At 36.5% G+C, this 25117-nt stretch overlaps 1 protein-coding gene across 2 annotated transcripts in view; it reads right to left on the bottom strand.

Moving 5' to 3' along the window:
- Window positions 1-150: 150 nt before the first annotated feature.
- The window catches only part of LOC107595737 (diacylglycerol kinase theta-like), a 34373-nt gene continuing 9406 nt past the window's right edge, over window positions 151-25117 (bottom strand). The window contains exons 3-23 of one of the 2 annotated variants that reach the window (XM_016286226.1): window positions 21751-21850; window positions 19860-19945; window positions 18725-18850; window positions 17557-17713; window positions 15969-16043; window positions 15788-15888; window positions 15425-15639; window positions 13339-13423; window positions 13000-13054; window positions 12322-12383; window positions 12005-12155; window positions 10956-10994; window positions 7979-8094; window positions 7409-7560; window positions 7156-7304; window positions 6872-7050; window positions 4565-4665; window positions 4324-4470; window positions 4131-4242; window positions 3262-3414; window positions 151-2965 (exon numbers count right to left, since the gene is read on the bottom strand). In XM_016286226.1, coding sequence (XP_016141712.1) covers window positions 2864-2965; window positions 3262-3414; window positions 4131-4242; window positions 4324-4470; window positions 4565-4665; window positions 6872-7050; window positions 7156-7304; window positions 7409-7560; window positions 7979-8094; window positions 10956-10994; window positions 12005-12155; window positions 12322-12383; window positions 13000-13054; window positions 13339-13423; window positions 15425-15639; window positions 15788-15888; window positions 15969-16043; window positions 17557-17713; window positions 18725-18850; window positions 19860-19945; window positions 21751-21850 — 2463 coding nt within the window. In that variant the 3' untranslated portion in view covers window positions 151-2863. Of the gene's footprint in view, window positions 2966-3063; window positions 3415-4130; window positions 4243-4323; window positions 4471-4564; window positions 4666-6871; window positions 7051-7155; window positions 7305-7408; window positions 7561-7978; window positions 8095-10955; window positions 10995-12004; window positions 12156-12321; window positions 12384-12999; window positions 13055-13338; window positions 13424-15424; window positions 15640-15787; window positions 15889-15968; window positions 16044-17556; window positions 17714-18724; window positions 18851-19859; window positions 19946-21750; window positions 21851-25117 lie in introns of both variants that reach the window. The other variant, XR_001610293.1, reaches the window with a different exon arrangement.

The following is a 25117-nucleotide window of genomic DNA, read 5'->3' as shown; positions in this document are numbered from 1 at the left end:
ATTGTAGTAATTGTTAAAAATAGTAATGCATTACGTACAGTAAGGAGGATCTAACGACAATCACCAGTGGGAATTACATTTAAAGAAAAAACTAAACTTAAAAAGTGCTTAATTGTCATGAAAAGAATGTCAAAAATTTTGAAAAAAAAAACAAATCTTAATGGTCCTAAAATTTTAATTTAATTATTTTTCTTTTGATTTTTGGGGGTGAAATGGGACGTGTTTTCATGCGATTCAACCAATCAGGAGGCACATCAGCTCTATAAGACCTAGAACAGCACGGTTCTACTTCAATAGTCACTGAACTAGCAGAACAAACAGAATGGCATTAGAGTTAAACGCACACATACGGCAATTCCGCAGAAGTTCTAGAAGCACTTATATGAGGCACTAAACGCAGAGCTCGGGCCAAACCACACCACACCACAGAGCAGCACGTTACCCCGAGGGGCAGTCATGGCAACAGGCACGACTAATGCAGAAAAATCACCACTGTACACATCGCTGGCAAGAGAAACGACACAAGAGAGGGCGAATCGGCGAGAGAAGACTGCAACTTCATCTTGGATTTGAACTTAAAAAAGCCACTGAGACCTAAACTATTAGTCTTACCATATATAACACAGGACTGCACCGTATTAGCTGAATGCTAATACTTGTTTCATAATAATTGTGGCGTGCTGCTGCTGACTCCAAAAAACAGTGTTTGTTTCGCTATAGCATGTCACACTTTCTAACTAAATGTTTGCATTTTGTGGCATTTTTGCTTTCAACAAACATTTATAAGGAGAAGTCTTTTATTATCCCTTAATACCCCCAGCAGAAAAACTGCCACAAAGACATGGTTCCTATCTTCATTCGAGTCAGGTTAAACTATTGTTCAATTGTAAGCCATATATATATACAGTATATATGATTTGAACATTTTATTTTGTGAAAAACTGTACATAATGGGAAGTTTGTGATATTTTTTAACTCAGATTTTGAGCTGATTTTTTTCTTATTCAAGATGCAGTGCTGTGTAATCTTGGTCAGATTTTCATATTCATCATCACAGACCATAAGGTAGCGCCATAATTAATTTCTGCCAGGGATGAAAACGAGGCTGTGAGTGACAAGTACAGTGTCTTCAATGGATTTTAACAACATGCCGACTAGCTGATGAAACTTCTTTCAGAAAAAACTAATACTCTGTAAAACAGTTTTGAAAGTTGGGAGTTGTGAAAAATGACATGATATAGGATCTTTATAAAGTGCATGCCATGGTAAAGACTGCAAGTCTCTCCCTCACAGCTTCTTTTTTATCTGTTAAATTCAATATGGCATCTAACCTGACCTATCTGACCTATTCCGAATATTCCCAGACACAACCCATGAAGTGCAGGATGAAAAGCAAGTGCTTTGGGAGAACTTGGCAGAACTTGATTCTCGAAGTTATGTGTGCCGGTGAGACGAGGTAGATGAAGTCAGACAGTCGTCCTATAGGTGGCTGAGGCTGCGCCCTGCATCCAGCACGTTTCAGGGCAACAGCCTGCCAATAATGCAAGACTGATGGGGAGTGGAGAGTCTAACTGATCATACATACACAATCTAAAGCCAGCCTCATGAATCCAGGGCTGACCAGTCACTGTACAGAAACCACATATGCATTAGCCAGTATATTACAGCACTGCGCTCGCCTTTAGTTTTAGCTTTACAATAGGATGAGTAGCTTACACGACTGTCTACTATGTCAGATAACAGTAACAGATTTATTAACTTACAAATCAATGCTTTCACACATGATAAAGCTACGTTGGCTTAAAGGTTCATATGACCAGTTACACTAACTGGCACCATGTTAAATACCACATATGCTAAGTGATCTTGCATGGAATGTTTTATCAAGTATCGTACAGCATTATATTACGATTTAATACCAAAAGTGGTGCATGTGTCCACAAACATCGCACGGAATTTACTAACATTCATCCTTCGTAAAATCCACAACTCTTAAGCGTTTCACAGTATTTTTCGGTACCACACGTTCGAAAAGCTATTAATATTTATCCGCCTTTTACAAAATGGCTGTGATGATGCCAAATTGTTTACTCACGAGTCACGTTTTGGTGAGGTGCATGATTGCTTCGCACCTACAGTCTCACAGCTGAGAAAGCTACAAAATTGATATACAAAGACAATAATCTCTCCCTGACCCACTTATACAATCAAATGTGCTCTTAATGGAGTTGTTTATACATTTATACTGCATTAATTTGGTTCAGATACTTGTAGAAAGCTACTAGGGGGCTGCTATTGCAAATAAACTTCAAGTACGACATTAAAGGTAATAATTATAAAGATGAAAAATGACCAGGTGAGTCACAGTATGCACCATAAACCAAAAAGGCCGCCATATGCGAAAGGAGAGTGATAATCTTAACTTGGTGATGTTCACAAAAGTGTATTTTTTGGCATTTGTGATGCACACAATGTGATTGAATACTGGTTGCTCATTAATATGTGCCGTAGCCTTTCAGCGATGGACTACTTTAAGACAATATTCGCTTTAAAAAGACGATGTAGTCTGGCAATCAAAATAAAACCAATAAAAATATCTACACCAGCATGAATCTAAGGCAAAAACAGGCCGAGGGCAGCTAAAGTCCTGAGTAACAGACTGCAGTGCTATTGTCAGACAGACGTTTGAACGCTACAGACTATGAGATGATAGAGATGTCTGCGTAATACGTAATAGGTCAGCTAAAGTAATTAAAGTAGCATCGATACCAACCCAGAATGTAACAAAGAACAGAGGACAGACTAAAAGAAAAGTTGTCAAGGTGACAGTAAAGGGCTGTCAATGCAGTGTTTGTGTGTTTTGTCACTGCCCACCATCACTGGGAGCTGGACTGTCGGAACGGCCTTCCTTCAAACTGCCTGATTGTTTCTTCTGCTTGGTCTTGGACTTTCTCAGCATGCACACCTAAAATAGAGAACGTAGCCATTTTAAATACACAGAAATTTATATTAGAACTGAAGGCTAACAGATGGTAAGAAAACTGAATTCTGGATGGGAATGACCTTTGGTTTCATTCACAATTCTGGAACATTCTTCCACGTTCTTATTAATGAGGTAGTTGCTTTCTTTGTGACCTTTCTTGAGTGATAAATTCAGATATTCCACGTCATAATGTTGTGTTGTCGTCACACTGCTGAGCTGCTAAAAACTGAACCAACCAGGCAAATGAGGGGGTATGAATTAGAAGGATATAAAAGCACCTTTGGTCCCGCAGCAGAGATAATGATCTGTCCAGGTGATTGTATCCAGGGTTCCCCATCCACCTGCACTGGAATGGGTTTGTTCACACTGATACGAATGTAGCTGCCCTGAGCGAGACGAATCCCAGAACGCAGCCCACTCTGAACCTGACCCTGAATTTTTTTTTTTTTTTTTACAAATTAAAGAATTAAGTAAACAGTGTGAAAACAGAATATGCAACACAAATCAAATCTACACCATGAATTAAATAAATTCTGTTTAATAAAAAATATACAGTAAGCACTTTTTTTAATAAAATGAATATTATTATAATATAAAATTTATATTATTATAATATTCATATTTTTTTATAAAACAAAACGTTTTATTTTTTTTTGGCAAATACTACCGTTCAAAAGTTTGGGGTCAGTAAGGTTTTCTAAAATTCATAATTAATCATTTACTTAACTTTTATTCAGCAAGGACACATTCAATTAATCAAAAGTGACAGTAAAGACCTTTACAATGTTACAAGATATTTCTATTTTAAGTAATAAATGCTGTTCTTTTGAACTGAAAAAAAAATGTATCACAGATTCCACAAAAATATAAAGCAACACAACTGTTTTCAGCATTGACAATAAAAACAAAAATTTCTTGAGCACCAAATCAGCATTTTAGAATGATTTATGAAGGATCATGTGACACTGAAGACTGGAGTAATGACTGCTGAAAATTTAGCTTTGCATCACAGAAATAAATTACACTTTAAATATATATATATATATATAAATTGCAATAATATTTCACAATATTACTGTTTTTACGGTATTTTGTGATTCCTTGTTTTTTTTTTACTGTAAAAAAATTAATTAAAAAAAGAACTCACCATGTGCACAACACCAGTAACTCCCACAACCTCCAGCATCCCATCATCTATCCTGGGCCGCTCGAACCGAGAGTCACTGTCTGAGCCCCACAGGTCCGCACCAGAACCCCAGCTAGACACACATACAGCAGCTTTAATCTTCAACAACAAACTCAGGTGTGTGGAAGCGTCTTTACTACCACTGTGTGTTTACCTGGGAATGTTGAGGAATATCAGTCCCTCTATACTGGGCAGTTCCAAGTCCTTTCTGTCCACTTGCAGGCTGATGTCTTTATGAAGGTTTCGTGTGTGACTCAACTTCTGCAGGCCCACCTTTACGTACACGCCTTTATTGTGGAACCTGCAAGAACAATGACAAAATCTAAATCCCTAGACACAGACCACTCTCACCTTAACTGTGAGCCACCCATTTGAGGTAAAATAACAACAGTCACCTGCTATTAAACTTGTCTGGGTCCTCCTCACGTGCATGATGAAAGTCCAGACTCATTTCAGCATCAATTCCCAGCCCAAAATAATTATTCATGTGCACAATCTAAAACACAGACAGGTAAACCCTGTTATGACTGATTCACACTTCACACTAGTACCTTGCAAAATGTGTGTATTGGACAATTCCTAAGCAGAGCTAAAAGCATTACAAAATTAAAAATAAATAAATAGAAAGTTTAATGAAAATTATAATTAGTTATTTTATTCTTATTATTGTATATTCTTCTTCTTATTATTATTATTATAATATATTTTTTAGTTTTTTTATTAATCCCCTTGGGGCAATTAATTCAGACTTTCGTGGTGCTTCACATATACAACATTTAACACACGCATTCAAATACTCAAAATACACCAAATACAGGTGTATTTATTAAATTTATTAAATTGATCAAATTAATTTATTAATTAAATAAATCATCTAAATCAACTACATTTATTAAATGTTTTGCTTCAGGCACAAATGTAAAGTTGTACCTATTTGTGGAATATCTAATTGACCTTAAATGTCGCCCAAGAGGCATCCACTTAAAATAATCATTCAAAGGGTGTGTGCAGTCTCCTATAATTTTATGTGCCATCCTCATCACTTGCTGTTCATAATAAAATGTAAGACTTCGCAAGGGAACACCTAAAATCTTTGAGCACATATTAACAATACCTTGCAAACGATTTTTGTTCTTTGTAGACAATAAGGAAAACCAACAAATAAAGGAAAAGGACAGGATACTTTCAACAAATGAATTATAAAAAGTCCTGAGAATGACTCTCTGTACATTAAAAGAATTCAGCTTCCTCAGCACAAACAATCTTTGATGTGACTTTTTAATGATTGCATCTGTGTTTTGATCAAACTTCAGCCTAATATCAATAATCGTTCCTAAATACTTGAATTCCTCCACTACATGAACATGTGTGTCATTAATGACCACCCTTTGAGGTGCAAGTGTTTTCTTACTAAAATTGATGACCATCTCTTTCGTTTTTGACACATTCAAATTTAATTTCATCCTATTACTCCATAAAATAAAATCATCCAAAACCGGACCATATTCCTGATCTGGATATGACAGCAAAGACAAAAGCACAGTATCGTCTGCATATTTGTCCAAATAACTATTATCGTACAAACTCTGACAATCATTTGTATACAATATGAATAGAACAGGAGAAAGTACACAGCCTTGTGGTGAACCTATAGAAATATTTAATGTGTCCGATAAGACCCCATTAACTCTAACCCTTTGTTTCCTATCTGTTAAAAAATTCATAATCCATAAAACTAAACCATGATTAAAATTAAACTGACTAATAAGTTTTTGCCCTAAAATAATAGGTTGCAAAAAATTAAATGCAGACGAAAAGTCCACAAACAAAAGCCACGCAAAGGCTCCACTATTTTCCAGATGTCGACTGACAGCATTCAACAGAAACAGTTTTGCGTCCTCTACGCTAATATTGATTATAGATAATTAATACATAATATATATTATAATAAGTGCATGAATTATATAAATGATTAAAAATAATTAAAATGTTAAATTAAATAATACATATTTTATTTTAATAAAAAAAACAATATTGCATTACAAAATAAAATAGAAAGTTTAATGAAAATTATAATTAGTTATTTTATTCTTAATATTGTATATTATTATTCTTATTGATTATAGATAATTAATACATAATATATATTATAATAAGTGCATGAATTATATAAATGATTAAAAATAATTAAAATGTTAAATTAAATAATATATATTTTATTTTAATAAAAAACTATTGCATTACAAAATAAAAAATAGAAAGTTTAATGAAAATTATAATTATTTTATTCTTATTCTTATTATATATTGATTATAGATAATTAATACATAATATATAAGTGCATGAATTATATAAATTATTAAAAATAATTAAAATGTTACATTAATTAATTAGAATTAATTAATTAAATTAAATAAAGAAAAAACAATACTGAATTACAAAATAAAAAATAGAAAGTTTAATGAACATTATAATTAGTTATATTTGTATTATTGTATATAATAATAATTATTATTATTAAATATAGGTTATAGATAATTAATACATAAAATATATTATAATAAGTACATGAATTATATAAATTATTACAAATAATTAAAATGTTAAATTAAATCATATGCATTTTATTTTAATAAAGAAAAATAAAAAACAATATTATTGAAGAAATCATATTTATTGTAATTTGGGGATTCGTGATGTACCTTGGGTGGCTCTAGGAAGCCATTCACTTTGCCATCTTCTGTCATATCCTGTGCATCTAGAAGAATTGTCCAGCGGTCCATTTGCACTTCCTCTGCCTCGTCCACAGACAGCAAGGTGTTGTAGGGGTCCTCGCCGCTGTAGCCCGCACCCCATCGCAACACCTGAGCCAGATCGTTCCCTGCCAAACACAGAGCATAACTGAACACAAACGACAATGGATGCTAACAGTTAGTAAAACATAGCAAACTAGAATTAAATTAGCAATATTCCCTCCATCATTTACCGGTGCCCAGTGGTATAATGCTGATTGCTGGCTCAGGACAGGTGATTTTGTGCCGGATGGACTCCAGAACCCCCAGCACCCATCCCACTGTGCCGTCTCCTCCACACACCAAGATACGAAAGTGAGGGACGTCCCTGAACGTGTGCAACCTGTATAATCCAAAAGCTCATATATGTGAGAAGGGAAATGTCAGTATTCATCCATTTGTCAGTCACAACATCCATCCATCATTCATAAGGAGTGTTGGTCTAACCCAGGAAGTGGTCCTCCGCTGGTCAGCTCAAACACTTGGTGAGGGTTTAGAAGTTTCCGGAAACTGTATAAGATCTCTCTACCCTTTAAGCCACCACTTTTAGGGTTGACAAAGACTAGCAGGGGGCAACTTCCTTTGGCCAGCTTGCTTTGCTGTGGGGAGAAAAAATAACAGTGACTGTTGAATTGTACTGTAGTTTCACTATTGGCCACTAGAGAGCAGATGCATATAAAGATTGGGCCAGCATTATGAGCTCTATTGTTGCAATGAACAGCATGCGACCTACTGATCACATTTAAGTTAATACTTAATACGCAAATGATTTGAGAGCGAACTCAAAAGTTTGTGTGAAATTTTTCCCCATTTAATTTTTTTTATGTCTCTTTTAAGGGATCTTCTGTCCAAGCAACACTGGACCCCACTGACTTTCATTGTTTGGAGATTTTTCAAAAAAGATATAAAGTTTTAAAGATTTGGAATGACATGAAAGTAAGTAAATAACAGCATTTCACTGCTGTGAAGTGTGTCACTATCGGATGTGCAGTATGGCTTTGCAAAAAGATGGTGTACCATGATCTCAGGTATGACAAGTGAGTAGAGCTGTTTGCCACTGATGCTTGTGTCTTTGGCCAGCATGTAAATCCTCTCCGCTTCTGAGAAACAGCTGATCTGCAGGACCACTGCACCTGAAAACAGCACAGCAGCTCAATTCTTCAAACACACTCACTAACACCTGCTCACAACTTAGTACACAATTATTTTTACCACCTATCATAACATGATGGAATAAGACAAAGAGACAAAAATCCCAATGCAAGCCTCTATATATCACTACTGTTCAAAAGTTGGGGTTCAGTAAGTTTTTTTTTTATTTTATGAAAGAAATTAATACTTTTATTCAGCAAAGATACATTAAATTTCCCAAAAGTAAAAATAAAGACATATTATAATGTTCTTTTGAGCTTCCTATTAAAATAAGAACAAAAAACTATGCAGCACAACAGTTTTCAACATTGATAATGATAATAATAATGTTTCTAACATTTCTTTTGTTCATTTGTTTCTTAACTGGATCAGCATATTAGAATGATTTCTCAAGGATCATCTGACATTAACTGGACAAATGACTGCTAAAAATTCAGCTTTGCCGTCAGAGGAATACATTTTAAAATACATTACAAAAATGCATTATAGACAAAAGTTAGTTTAAAATTGTACAAAAATATTTCATAATATTACTGTTTAATGTATTTTAAAACAAAATGCAGCCTTGTTGATCATAAGAGACTTCTTTTTAAAAGTATAAAATAATATTGACCCCTTTTCAACTTTTGAAAACAATTTATAATAGGTTTCTAATTCAATTAGTATAATAATTAGTATTATATACAAGTATAATTATATATATAATAATAAAGAAAAACAACAGCCGTTGATGACAGACAAATCATAAAAGCTGTGAAGAAAATAAGTGTCTGTAAAATCACCAACAACCTCCAGAAAGCTGGGGTGATGATCTCACAATCTACTGTTCACAGGAGACTTAGACACAGAATTACAGAGGCTACACAGCAAGACGCAAACCTCATCAAGACCAGTTTTATGGACAGATGAGACAAAGATGATCTATTATCTAAGTGATGGGAAAGCAAAAGTGTGGAGAAAAAAAGGAACTGCAAATGATACTAAGCATACAACCTCATCTGTAAAGCATGGTGGCGGTGGTGGCATGGGCATGAATGGCTGCCTCTGGAACAGGCTCTCTCAACTTTTTTAATGACTTAAAGAATGATGGTGGTGATAGCAGAATGAATGCAGAAGTGTACAGAAACATCTTGGCTACCAATGTTCAAGAAAATGCCACAAGACCCATCAGAAAGTGCTTCATATTGCAACAGGACAATAAACCAAAACACCCTGCTAGCTCAGTCAAGGAGTTTATCAGGGGAAAGAAATGGAAGGTCTTAGATTGCTCAAGTCAGTCTCCAGATTTAAATCCAATTGAACATGAATTTCACCAACTAAAGAGGAGACTAAAGACAGAAACTACCCAAAACAAGCAACATTTGAAAATGGCTATATTGAAGGCTGGGAAAAGCATTTCATTGGATGAAACCATGAGTCTGGTGATGTCCAAGCGTGGCAGACTCACTGCTGTGATTGCATGCAAGGGATTTGCTACTAAATATAAGCTTTTAAACTTTTACATTTGCTTTAAGTTCAATTGTCCCAATACTTGCTCACATCAGATTAGGGAATGAAACTCTAAAAGTGCTGCCCTTTTTATTTGGTAAAACATGAATGTGTTGAAACAGCTAATAGTAAAATGTGACATTCTGTAGTTTTGTCTCATATTCATCTTTTAATCATATATGCAGATGTCTTGACTCGACAGCAGACAAAACAATTTTGTTATTACTGTTCCAATACTTATGGATGGCACTGTGTGTGTATATATATATGCAGACATAGACATAGACATATATATATATATATGCTCAAGGGCACCTCAGTCGTGGTATTGAATATATATATAGGGGGAAGTTGTGGCCTAATGGTTAGAGAGTCAGACTCGTAACCCAAAGGTTGCGGAATCGACTCTCAGGTCCGGCAGGGATTGTAGGTGGGGGGAGTGAATGTACAGCGCTCTCTTCCACCTTCAATACCACGACTGAGGTGCCCTTGAGCAAGGCACCGAACCCCCAACTGCTCCCCGGACGCTGCAGCATAAATGGCTGCCCACTACTTCGGGTGTGTGTGTGTTCACTGCTGTGTGTGTGCACTTAGGATGGGTTAAATGCAGAGCACTAATTCCTTGTATGGGTAACCATACTTGGCCACATGTCACATTATTTTCATTATATTTGTAATTTCACTATATATATATAATTGTTAATATTTTACATGTATACATTAAGTTAATATTTTAAGGTACACATAAAGGTACACAATTTTTTTTCTTTATTTAAATATTTCTTGTTGAAACATTTATTTAGCATAATATGTACTCAATTCACAAAAGCACTTCTTCGTATCAGTCAAGCAGAAGGGTCTATTTTCAACTTTAAACACCCTTTGTACCATTTTTTTTACTAGTACAGAAGCGAACAACAGGAAATCATAGCAAAAAGTAGAATAGTATCTCTAGTTGTCAAAGCATGTGTGTTAAACACTACTTATTTTAAGATCTCCACACAAACCAACACACACTGCTACATTAACAATATGAAAACCATTCAAAGCATCAAGTCGATTAAGCCAGTGGGCACGAGGTGGATGATTAAGAACAACCGGCAGTTCAGAGCGTTTGTGTCTCATTTACAGAGCACTGACAGTAGGCCAGACTGTGGCCCAAGCACACAGCAGGCAGTTTGTTCTGCAGCACGCACCAGAGACCTTCAGTGTTATCAAATAAAGTCATGCAGTTGTGCTCAGAACAAAGACAGACATTATGAGCCACCTCTAAAGGAGGGATGCATTTCCTGTGACAAGGAAACAGGCAGTTCTCCCACAGAACCCTATGATTTATGAATGCAGTTTCTCTTACCTTGTCCAGTGTACACGTGAGTGATGGTGACCAAATGACCTGGGTGGGGAAGAGTGAGAGAGAAATAAAGAAAGAGAAATTTAACATTACACCACTTGGATCCTCTGCAGTGAATGGGCGCCGTCAGAATGAGAGTCCAAACTGATAAAAACATCACAACAATCCACAAGTAATCCACATGTCACCAGTCCATCAATTAATGTCATGTGAAGCAGAAAGCTTCATGTTTGTGATAAACCTATTTTAACTTCAAACCGTTACTTCCAGCTAAAATATGGGCCTCTATCCATAACATTGCTTTCTCCAGTGAAAAAGTAATCTTGTCTGAATCAGGAGTGAAATATGTACATAATAAGCACTGTTTAGGTGAAAACAGTTCTAAACAATTATGTCGGTGGATTTTGATGTGAGAGGACAACAGGGGATGGAGTTTTTCACTGGAAGAAGCATTATTATGGATTATAAATTCGTATTTTGGCCAGAAGCAACCATTTAGTTGTTAAAACGCTTTACATGGTAACACTTAATGGTGGATTTGTTTTTTTACAAACAAGCAATCATCTCACAAGACATTAATCGATGGACTGGATTACTTGAGGATCATTGTGATGTTTTATCAGCTCTTTGGACTCTTTCTGACGGCACCCATTCACTGCAGAGGATCCACTGGTGAGAAAATGATGCAATGCTAACTTTCTCCAAATCTGTTCTGATGAAGAAACCAACAGATCTACATCTTGGATGGCCTGATGGTGAGTACACTTTCAGCTAATTTTAATTTTTGGTTGAACTATTCCTTTAACTCTCCAATCACAATAAATGCCCAGCAGTCACTTTATCATCCATTCTAATCCCTCCCAGCAGAGCGGCGATGAGTACACAAGATGCCTCATGTCAGACTTACAGGTCAGCATTGTGCAAGGACAATTTCATGGAAAGATGAATAAAATCTATAAAAAAGAGACTGATGAGATGAACGGCTAAAATCCAAAGGACCTGAACCATTTAAATCTTGAGCTTACACATCATATGAACACACACAGACTTACTTTTGACTGCGAGGTGTTCGGATAGCAGGTGTGTGTATTCCTCTCTGTCAAGCTGTGTCGGAAAGCCTCCCAAGAGCAGATTGACTTGTGCCACTCGATTCCTGCTTTCCTCGATGTAAAACCGTGTCTGATTCATCTGTCGCAACGATGTCTGAAAGTCACAAGCTCAGAATCAGAGTTTGAGACAACCAAGAAGCTCTCATCTTTTCCATAACAAGCACACACACTGTAAGATAAGTGTGCTGTGCTTATCAGGGCTCATCACCTTGAGTGTTTTCCAAATACAAAGCAAAATCATCATGACCCGCCTCACATACCTTCCGTATCTCCTGCAGTTTGTCCAGTAAAATCTCCTGACCACTGAGGACTTGCCGTTGCACTGAAGATGGATAAGAAACACAAAATCAGGATATCGTGAAACCCTTCCACATTTTTCTACGCTTTTCTATGTGTTGTAAGGGTTTGCACAACAAATGCCTTTAATATCAATCAGACTCTTAAAGATACTTGGAGACAATGACATAAAAACCAGGCAAATCATATTTACTATTACTGTATGTAGTTTTGAATTTAATGAATATAAAATATAAAAAAAATTTCTAGCAATAAATTCAATTAAGATATAAAAATATGTGATATAAGTATAAAAATATGCGCACACACACACATATATATACATATATATATATATACTATGTAACACTTTTAAATGTCAAACAATTTTTCCAATGTAAATAATTTAATTGTTTTGGTTCAACATAACTACCCAAAATCCAGAAATCTTTTCATTTAGTTTTATTCTGTAGCTTTCTGGAAATTGTATTAATTTTTGCAACACATAATTTTAACACTTTGCTTAGAAAATCTAATTTTCCTGATTAATATTTACATGCTTGGTAATTGATCAACCAGACTGGAACATAATACTGTATATATATATTATAAATAAACATTTATTTATTGAAAATATATACAACCTATGCAAGACATCTTACCTTGTTTGCTGCTCATGAAAACTTCTACAAGGTTGAAGTCAGCAGGGTTTTCATTCTACGAACATTTGCAGAAACCATGTGGATTAACATACAAATTGTACATAAATTACAAATAACTAGATTTTTTGCATTTTCTGAAAAATATATTGTGGCATTTGCCTGAGCAAAAGTTCCTACTAGGATACAAGGGTGTGATAACTATGTGGTAAGCAAAACATATTTTGATGGCTTATAATGGAACAGATTTCTACGTTTTGAGGTACCGTACTAATACGTAGGGTTAAAGGGTTTATTCAAATAAACCTAAGTTGTGTTTTTGAGAATTCAATTCCAAGGTACCTGTTTTCCTGTTTGTGCCAGCACTTCCTTTACGATTGAGTCGACTGTGTTGCTTTTCCCAGCAGTAACTGAGGTGACTCCAACCCTGAAACCCACGTGAAAGAACTTTCCTCATTACGGCAATATTTGAAAACGTTAAGCATTGAAAAACGTTCCATCCCATGATTCATCAGTGATCTGGCACCGTATAAAATCACACACTGGTCTGCCACTGAAACTTCAGACAATGTTTTGTTTTACTGTGGTCAAATATTGCATAAGAACATTCACGTCTGATTGTGGCGCTAACTGGCAGCATGTGTTAAGTCTTACTCACTGCCTCCCTGACTCAAAACTGTTAATAAAACACAAAATACTTCATTAGTTCCAGACCCGCATTAACAAAACAAAAGGTCTGATCTAATGGAAACATCAAGCACATGAGTGGCACTGCTATTCTTTTCATGAACTCTAAAGGTTTCCTGACGAGTTTCTGTAGGCAACGAGGTTCCATCAGCATTTGTGATCCATTTCCTGCTGGCATGGCAACAACATCTAAGGTAAACCATGGATGCTGTGTCACTCCATCTCCGTGGCAACCAGACACACAACAGCAAGCTTGTCATCAGTCGTGCCATGTGTGTTTTGATGGGTTTTATATACACTTGCCCTCGCCGAGTGGCACACGACACTGCTATTGTCAATTTCCTTGCGATGTCTGGAGATGATTTAGGGTTTGTTTGGAAAAGCGAGAGGACTGATGTGCCATAAAACCCTTAGATAAGTAAACTGTAAGCTGTATCTCCCATATTTACATAAGAACTGCACATCTTTACGATGTGTTAGCCTCTAAAATTTTATAGAACACCATTTTGTATGTTAAAATAATTCCATTGTGTTCTGCTTATTTATATAAAGTAACTATAAAATAGTGGTGTGCAATATGTATCGCCTACAAACAATAACAAAGTGCGAGCTGCAATACCATTAGAATGCCCTCAAAATTCAAAACGTGGGGACCTTAATGCCCCTCTATGTGTTTTTGTTTTGTTTTTATCATATGATACAGTTTAGCAATATCACATGAGCAACAGTGTGGTTTTCCCTGAATATCAGAACAATTGCAAATGTAAAACTGATTTTATACAGCAGCTCAATAAGCAAGTTACTATTGTAAGTTACATTTTAGACACAATATTGTCTGTTGTTTGCTTTATTTCCCCCAAAGAAAATACAGGAAATAATCAGAACTGCTGCGCGTCTTTGAGAATCGCACAGCGTTGTTTCGTTACTGCATGACAGGGGCGCATTAATGCATGGGCTTCAGGGGCTGAAGCCCAGGGGCCTACACTGGAAAGGGGACCCACTGGCTGCAGGGAAATTATATTTTTTGAATAATTATTTATATGGGAGTTTGCAGCAGTGACAACAGCGTTCTGTAAACAAACTCACACACTCATTTTCAGCGACACACTGGTTGTAGTAACCTATATAGCCAATGGCTCAGTTTAGGTTCCCACAATCACCAAATAACCCACATTTATGCCAACATGCCATGTTGTTTTGATCTACTGATGATGAATAATTAATATTTTGTGTGATTTATGGTGTTTAAATCATACCTGTAAACTCACATTTCAGCCAGGAAAGTTCTGATGGCATTTTCCTTTCATATTACCTCCGTATAATGCCCGTAATAATGTAGTTTACACTTAATGTAACGGCTATATAATTCTGCTGTTCCACAAGCGCCACCTTGTGGCAAAGAGTGAATTTGCCGATTCGCTTATAATCTAATTTTTTGCAGAACAGTGTTGTGAATGTTAACTGGCATATAAACAAGACAAAAAAACGAAATTTGACAAATAAGTGTTAGGAAGCTTAAAAAAAGAAAGAAAAAAAAGAGGTTTTCTGGGGTCGGGGGAGCCTACTGTAATGCTGTAGCCCAGGGGCCTTTGGTTATCTTAAGGCACCCCTGCTTGATTGGTTAAATAAATGACTCAATGTATTTAATCTCTAATATTCCTTGTGAATCTATGTATTTATGAAAGCCTGACAACACAAAACAAAACAGCAAATATGCACTAAAAGCAGAAGTCGAGCTCACTTGAGCGAGCCGGGATAAATCTTCATCACTTCCACTTCTCTGGGTTTTGATCTGAGCAGCCAGGAATCAGACACGGTATCCTTAAAAATGGGCTTGTTGTCTGGTGTGCCGTTACGGTTGATGATGTCATCTGTAAACAGTCCCTGTTGGCTGTAACTCTGTAGCTCGTAATCCTGCGGTTCATCTGGGATGTAGAACGCTCTGAGCAATGCTTCCTGTCAGGACAGGAAGAAAGACATCAGCATAACACTGACAAAAAAAAGTTTGATTCAGGCATGGTCTTTACAATAACAATTTTGAGTTGTACAATGTAAAAGTTTAATTCTGGTGAAACCTGATTAGGTAAAAAAAAAACCTTCTCACCACTACTTCCTCATTCTTGATTATTCGAGGGATTGAAACCAAACGAAACTGATTCCGCTTAGCTGCATCGTCACCCTCAAAAACTTTCAGCGTCTGTTTACCTGTGGGCCAGGAGAAAGGAGATTAATATGGGCACAAAGGTGATTACTATTATCCATATGATTTTTGCCCAGGTTTGTACCCGTGTCAGGTGATCCCGTAGACTGAGTTTCCTTTGAAGTTACTGGACTCTGAGTATCAACATCATCCAGGTTATCTGGAGAAAACACTTCTCTATTATATTAGCATTCGCAGACATGTGAGCTTGTTATTTGATATTCAGAGGTGAACATGACACTCTTAACAATGAATTAAGGGGCATTAAATGTGCAATTTCCCAACCATCTTATTTCCAGGCTTACACATTTAATCGCAGAAAGTAGTAATTAAAGCAGAATAGAATTATTGTGCTCACTGAGACTGAAGAAATGTTCAGAGTTCAATACAAGTTCAATACATCTGTGACAAGCTGTCAAGTACCAAAGAAAACAATTGTGATACGTCTCCCAGTTCGTAAGAACAAGTAAAAATCAAGTGTTCAGTAATACTCTTACAATGGAAATCTATTGTGCACGGCTATGGGATATAAAACACAACTCACACCACAGACTTCCCAATTATGCATGTATCATAAGACTAGATTGATAAACTATGCAAAGTTATTGCCAAAATAATCACTGTAACTTTCATATATTATCTGTGCAAGAATACCATTTCATCTGTCTCAAAATCCATCTGTCTACAACAGCAGTTCCGTCACTAAAAGAATGTTTTAGCCAGCTTTTTTAATGTATACACATATATACTACATACACTACTATTCAAACCTTTAGTCAATAGGATTTTTTTAAAGATTGCTTTTGAAAGAAGTCTCTTAGGCTCACCAAGGCTGCATTTAATTGATCATAAATATTGTGAAATACTACTTCAATAAAAAAAAAATAAGTTTTTTTTGTTTTAATATATTTTAAAATATAGTTTATTCCTGTGATGAAAATGTTGTAATTTCAGATTCATTACTCCAGTCTTCAGTGCCACATGATCCTTCAAAAATAATACCAATATGCTGAATTGCTGCTTAAGTAACATTTCTTATTATTATCAATGATGAACAGTTATGCTGCTTAATATTTTTGCTTCAGGAGCAGCATTTATTTGAAACAGAAATCTTTAACATTAACATTACAAATTATAAATATCTTTACTGTCACTTTTGATTAATTTAATGTATCATTGCTGAATAAATATATTATGTTTTTTTTTTTATTCTCACAGACTCCAAATCTGTAATTATTTTTAAGTGCATTACTATAAACACAATTTTACTTTACAAAGGTGACGGATAAGTAAAAATTATTGTCTGTGCTAATGAACAGCATGCCACACATGCTGTCCACAGAACTTGTAAACCTGAACATTTTTCAGTTTAAGGTGTCCACTCAGATTTCGAGATGGTCCTCACTGCAGAACACAAGATCCAGGGGGTGTGGTTTGATCCAGATCCAACTCCTCCCCATCTTACATATACCTAAACCTACCCGTCTCCACCCCCTGATCCCTAAACCCACCCATCGTCGCCCCTAAACCTACCCATCTCCCAGAGCTCCACCCCTAAACCTACCAATCTCCACCCCCTAGATGTGGATCCAACCATGCCCCCTGGATCTTGTGTTCTGCAGTGAGGGGCTACTGCAGATTTCAGTGAGAATGTGAACCTGTCCAGGCATTACCCATCTCGCTGTGGTGGGAATTTTCAGAGATTCTGTAACAGTGCATTTTGCTGAAGTTCCGCGAGCAGATCCGCACGCAGCTGGGGTGAAGAATCATGTTCCGCAACCGCCCCATGCCGCACTCTGGGGGTATGATTATGCAACATGACGCATGTGCCTGCAAACATATAAACATAGATAAGTGGTCGAGCCAAGAGATTACAAGCTACAGTACATTTATATATCCAAAGCAATATATAGGAGGATTGTCCCTGTAGTAAGTGTGCTACATTAACCAGAGGCTAGGTGATTTGCTAAAGAGCACGGACTGACCTTTGCAGGGTTTCAACCAACAACATTTCGGTTACCAAAATAGAGCTTTGGCCACTAGACCACACCAACTCGACTAAAATAAAAGTACAGCTACAGTGTGTGTGTGTAAGTCCTTGTGCCTTTGTTCTCAAATCCCTCTAAATCCTTGAGGTTTATGCTTTCAAAGTATTTGGGCTGCAAACAGCCATTTCAAATCTGTACCCTGCAGTCTCTGTCCTCAAAAAACCTGCTCAGGCACTGGTGCTTACATCATCTACTAACCTACATGATGAAAAACTTGCTGGGGAGGGGATAAAATGCATGCTAGTGTTCAGACGGACATGGTCTGATAGCTGAAGTGCAGTAGAGTAGAGCTTTTTATCCCCAGGAGCTAAATTAAACAATGCGGGAAAAGGTGGAGAGTAAGTCATTGGAACGCCCTCCTGCGATACTATTTACACAATGGCACTCTACCAAAACCTGCCTCACTGCCTACCTACATAGGCAGGTGACTTCTAATTAAGCATTCTTGGTGAAATGGAAACTCATACATGAGTGATTTGGAGCACAGTCATACATTTAATGACAAAAATGCAGAATGTAAAATGAACGTATTGACAATTGATTTGGAAAAAGGCATCACGAGGACAAACACAATTTTGTGAGTGCTGAAGGGAGCTGCATCCTTCATTGCACCTGTTAAAAAACAGATTGATTCATTGTGAGACACGACAGTCTGAAAGCCAACTCACCTTCATTCTTATAACTAAATAATGAAGAAGTTTATGTGATGAATACAACCGACAACAGGCAAACTGAAAGCGTTGAATGATAAGACAAGTAAAGATTGGGTGAACTTTAAAAACCACACACTTACTGTAACCCCACACCACTCGCATCTCATGCCAGCCAGGGTGTCCGAAGAACTGCAGGTGCGACGACACACCTCACAGCGTGCACCTGAGGACATGTTCCCCTCCCGCCAGTGGTGCTGGTACGTGTCCTATTAGAGCAGGAGGGGATGATGGGTTAGGAAAAACCATGTGGCCAATAACACAATCTAGAGCAAAAATAAAGCTAGGGAATGTGATTAACCCAGGACCTGCTCCTGGATCAACATCTGTGTTACTCTTCTTATCAACCTGTCATTTCCCTTAAATTTTAGGGGTAGGATAAAGTTTGATCTAGAAATGATCCGATTATATAATTTTATTTATAAGTAAGTTAATCTAATTATAATACGATCATATTCTAATAAAGTAAATTATCTTGAGTACTAGGGAACAATTTCAGTCTTCAAACTTGTTTGACTAATGTAGTGATTTTTTGCCCTTTACACCTTTTCACGCCTCAGATGTTTCTAAGAGGATGCACTATATATAATTATTATCCATCACTTAGGTGGACGGGCTTGTAAATTTTCCATCTCTCTTTTTTGTCAGTAAAATGTTGTAACGCAACTTCAGTGGCAAAAGCTCTTTGTTTCATCAATCACTGTGTTTTTTTTTTTTATTCTGCCTCTTGTAAGGTGAAAATATAAAAGAAAACAGGCTGCAACCTTGCAATCTAGTCACCCATTTCAATAAATAACATCCTATGAATTACTCCACTAGAGTAAGCTTGGAGTTTCTTGTTTCTCTCTCCAATTCTCACTTGTGTCACAACCTATTTTCTCAAGGGGAAATAAAATTATATTTCTTTTTTTTCAATTCTAATCCCTATTAGAATCCTTTGCTGTGGGAGCGTTTCTGAAGTATAGAAAAGTCCAGATAAGGATCTGTCAAAACGCCAAAAATCATTTAGCATTATACATCAATGACTTTAAAATTTGGTAAATTATGTAACATGTTCAGTTAATGCAAGCTCTAATTTATGAAATAAAACAATTTATGTTAATTTATATTTATATAATAAAAGCAAGTGGAGGTCAGCCATGGTTTTATTCTCTTGTGTACTGGCTTTAGTCAGGTTAATACATCAGTAGATGGTGCAGTCCTGGTTCTCATACTCACAACGTCTTGCCCTCCATCTTGGTGGCAGACACGACAGTCGCTAACGCTGAACGGGGCACAGTCGCTGTGAACGTGTAGCTCACACACTGAAAGACATGTGAGGTGAGGTTACTGAAAGATCATGGAGTCTCTTTGTATGTTTATCCACTAAGCAAACATGAGGCAAAACAGTTGGTAAATTCATTTTTATTTCCATAGGACAGAGGAAATGTGATGAACTAGTACTGCCTGTGAGGTGTTACAGGTCTGCTAGAGGAAAAAGACAACTCATGTTGCTGTAACAAATGTTTGAGTGGGCGTGGGAATTAAAGACCGACTTTTCTTCTGAGCTTCATTTGTGCCTTTTGTAAGCACAGAGAGAGGAAGAGAAATAGAAAGAGAGAGTTGGAGTGCAATGTTTTTCTTTTCAGCTCGGTTCTTAGAATTCAGCCCACTGCAAAAGTCCATTCTGCCATTTCCACGGCAACAGCTGCTTTCCAAACAGGGACGACCAGCACAGACAAATGAGCAATAACAGAAAAAAAAAAAAAGACCAAGATGGTTTGAGGAAACAGAAGAAACAAAAAAAGGTTTCAGAGAAAACATTGAGAGAATCTGATTATTAAAATAAGGCAGAAAGGCTGTTGAGCACAGAAGACAACCACAACACTGTGGGGGGGGACCTGCTTTAATCTGCCTAGTTTCATCCATTAAGCTTGTTTAAGCTTGGGTTGCTGGCCTGGCTGAGCTAGTTTAGTTGGTCAAAGAACTGAAAAAACTGTAAAAAAAAAAGATAAAAATAAAAAAACACCTCTAAAACCAGCAAACCAAACCAGCCTGAACAGCAAACCATCTTGAAGGGATAGTTCACCCAAAATTAAAAATTCTAACCATAATGTTATGAAGCTTTGAGTTACGTGCGCAGACAAAAATAACAACTTTATTTTTTTAAACAAACTAGTTTTTTTAGCACAAACAATTGCTCTCATCGCTTCATAAAATTACTGTTGAACCACTGATGTCACATAGACTATTTTATCGATGTTCTTACTACCTTTCTGGGCCTTGAGCGTGGTAGTTGCACTGCTGTCTATGCAGGGTCAGAAAGCTCTTGGATTTCATCAAAAATATCTAAATTTTTGTTCTGAAGATGAACGAAGGTCTTAAAGGTTTGGAACGACGTGAGAGTGAGTAATTAATAACAGAATTTTCATTTTTGGGTGAATTATCCCATTAATGTGTATCAGCAAAGGAAAAAATATCTAACCAACAGCAACTGACATACTTTCAATAGGCCATTCCTACACCTTTCTAGCAATTTTGGTTCTTTTCCCAAAAGACCACTTTTAAGTCGAGACTGTCATTTAATTTAACATGAACATTTTCCACCTTCTCTCTGACCCTTATAATTAAACAGACTGCTTTTGCTACTACAGCTTTAAAGGGACAGTTCAACCAAAAAAATAAATTCTTTCATCATTTATTCACTCTATATTCTGAAGAATGATGGTAGCCAAACAGTTTTAGTTTACTTCCATAGTATAGACACACACACACACACACACAAATCTTCTTTTATGTTCCACTGAAAAAAGATGGTCATACAGGTTTGGAACAAAAAGAGGGAGAGTAAATCATGACTGAATTTTAATTTGGGTGAACTATCCCTTTAAGACAAAATGTAAATGACTTCTGTAATGATTGACTAACCTGTTTGAAATGCATTCATTCTGACAGAAAAACGGTCAGAATTGAGCTCAAATTTGTTTATTTGGACAAGTTTGGTATTCTGTTTGTGGCAAAGTCAGCTCATGTCATGTGATCAATGCCCTTAAATAAAGTGATTGGAATCATTACTAGGGTGAAAACATCCTGATGCCATCATACTATAGAGAGAAAAAAACACACACACCTTCACAGCGCAGAGCTGAACTGCCTTCCAGATGCTTTCGGCAAACACAACAGAACCTCTTCTTCTGGCCGGCAGGACCGAAACAGTGCGCTACAGGAACCTATACCACAAACAAGGAGAACAATGATTAATACAATAAATCTGAGACTTGCACTGCCTTCAAGTGCACCAGCAAAACTCAGATGTTCGTTATTACAACAGGTCATGCGTTCAAGTCGGAATCGTGACATTGAAGTATCTTAAAAACAAAACAAAATAATGATATTGTGAACATCTATTATTCACAATATAATTTTTTTGCTTTGTTTTCAGCTACTGATTACATCTAATCCAAAAAGAAAAATATTCATTTCTATCACTTAAGCATGGCATCACAGCTGAATGTGAAGCAAAACGTGAATATTAAGTGATTAACACCATGTGCAAAAGACTTGGTTTTCACTAAATGATCTCTATATGGATTAAAGATTCAATATCACCTATATTATAGATCAGGGTTTCCACCATGTTTCGGCAACTTGTGTATCATATAGAATTCTGAGTTTCCCATTTGTAAATACAACTTTGATTGGCCACTCATGTGCTTGAAACTTGTCATTACAATATTTCCAACTCTACTTGAAGGGCACATTGCACTGAAACTGAAACTAACTCACACGGTTATGTTATGTCTGATTCACTTTAACAAATCATTAGGTTTCAAAGAACAGGTTCAAAATGATTCAGTGATCTGTTTGAGTCATTTCCAGGCCCACAAGAAATCTACACCCTACTCAGTAGATTTCTCGGGTTCCGCAGTTTAACACATTTTGCCATGTTTTGAGATTTTATCTCAAAAACCGCAAGGAAATGTGTCGGCATATTTCATCTGTGCCTAGTCATCTGCATACCATTTTACCTAAAGGTCTCAGTTTTGCAAACCAGTTTGACAGAGTCATTAAAAATAACTGGTTTATTCTAACTATTTAATCACAAATCAGACATGACTAATGGGCTAGTCATGTGCCAGTAAGCACTGCGCAATCTGAATGTACCTCTGTGTGACATCACTTCCTGTTAGATTGGCGTGAATGGTGGGAAAGCACGCGGATGCACGAACTTCCTTCCTGTCTGGTTGAGGGGAGTAGAAATGCAGAGGGCATTTAGAATTTAAATAGCTGATGTCTTTTCTTTTTGACCTCATGTACCAGCAAAGAACTCAAGATTCCCCAAGGAAATGAATAATAGGATCTGATTCTGTTGCAGACTAGGGCTGCATGATATATCGAAATTATCGAAATATCGCAAATGTAAATATCGCAATATGCATATCGCAAGGGCGTGCGATATCTGAATCATTTTAATAATAGGCTACTTAAATCAAGTCTCGTCTTGCTGTCTGACTCACACCTGAAGCGCGCGCACAAGCCGCATCTCACACAGCGTCTCTTCTGTTCTGCTGCACATGTGCAAAGCGTGCGCACACAGAGAGAAGTGTTTCAGACAGCGCGCAAACACCGAGTTGATTTGCATTTCGCAAACCTTATGTTTGAACAGACACATACACACAGAATTATGTCAATAGTACCCGTCTAGATGATTATTCTCGTAAACGCAGTCAGTTATGTTTTAAATGAATGTAAACAGCTGAGAAAGAAATCAGATGTGTATCATTATACTGGATCCGTGCAGTCGGATTTAAAGGGACAGCAGCCTATAAATACGTGCTGCTGAATATGTCACTAATGTTAATCAAACAACAAAACAGCTATAACAAAGATTAATCTAAATGTAATTCATGCAGTGTTATTTTACACTTAATTATTAAATTTCTGTATCTGAAAACTACTGTTTATTTTATCTATGCTTGTAACGTCCATTTCTTTTTTTTCTTACTGACTGTTCACTTGCCTTTAATCATGTTTGAAATTTCACAGACTATAGGTTTTGCTGTGGTATATGAAGAAGTACTTAAAGTGCATGGAAAGCAAAGTTACAATTATATAAATTAGTGTCATTAATTTTTTTTGTTTGTATGTTCACACTGATGTTAAAATGACATTTTCTGATTTGTGACATTACTTTTTATGTAATGCTAAAACACTGCTGGTCACTTTCAGAAGTTATAGTGAGTCTTTCTTTTCCAAGAAAGAATGTGAAACAAATTGGCTATATAATTTTCCTTTTTAAATATTTTAAAATATAATTGAAATAGGTTTTTCACACTTTAAGCAATATCGTATTGCATATCGAATATCGCATTTTTTAACAAGGTATCGCATATCACATTTTTCTTCAAAATCGCACAGCTCTATTGCAGACCATAAAGAACCACCTAAAAAAGTAAAGTTTCAATGTATAGCATTTGTCAAAATAACAGAATAGAGAACAACAAGTGCCATATACCACATGGGCCATTCTTAGATATCCAGTTTCAGCTTACAGTAAATAAGTACATTCAGATAAGTGAACGTAATACAACACTGAAACCTAATCTTTCCTCTGTTAGAGTGCATTCAAGCATTATATTTAAAAGCATTTAACCTGTTTAAACAAACATATGCAATTTAAATGCACTCAAAGAAAAGCCAAATGGTCTGTGAGTGGTTCTCCTTTTCCTTTCACACATTTACTTCCTATAGAAGCCCCCTTTACATCTAACATGCAATTTTGGTTGATCGTTTCATAATCAGATAGCACATGAACACTTGAAAAACTAAGTATAATGTACTGTGATCGGATCAAGGAAACCGCATTTGGATCATTATTGCATAGAAGAAGAAAAAAAGAATATGTAAGTGCCATTTTCCATTTTGCACCAATGCATCATTATTAATTTTCAAACGATTCTGGATCGATCCACACAAATTCAGCATTTGATTTTTTTAAAAAAAAGAAAAAGTATACATAAGACAAAATGGTATGTGTCTGCAGCAGCATGTACTGTATACTGTAAAACAGTGCATTTACACCGAAAACAAGAAAAAATCAGATGCTCTGAGAATCACTTTGGAATTGGACTGTGACTGATTGAAATGAATGAAATTGAATCACAAAGTACTTAAAGATACCCACTTGTACCTGGAAATGGAATCCAGCTAAATAACATCCAGGATACAACTTTAATGTGAGCCTGGCTGGAGCTTTCAAAGACCCAGAGCAAATTGTTCTGATATAGTGAAGGGATGCAGTGACAAATCCCAGGCGGGCTGTCTTGTTGCGTGTGTCCATCTGTAACGACTGATTTCATGGGAACACGTTCTGAATCACACAGCAGATTGTGACCGCACAGAAACGGGAGGAGATATCAGTCTTTCTGCCTTCTCCTTCCCATTTCCTCTCTCTTGAACGGGCAGCACTGTGCCTGCTCTGGATAAATATCTCCAGG

Source organism: Sinocyclocheilus grahami, unplaced genomic scaffold, assembly GCF_001515645.1.
Source record: "Sinocyclocheilus grahami isolate Dianchi unplaced genomic scaffold, SAMN03320097.WGS_v1.1 scaffold208.1, whole genome shotgun sequence".
NCBI lineage: Eukaryota > Metazoa > Chordata > Actinopteri > Cypriniformes > Cyprinidae > Sinocyclocheilus > Sinocyclocheilus grahami.
The sequence above is the reverse complement of the archived record's forward strand: the minus strand, read 5'-3'. Positions and strand labels throughout refer to the sequence as shown.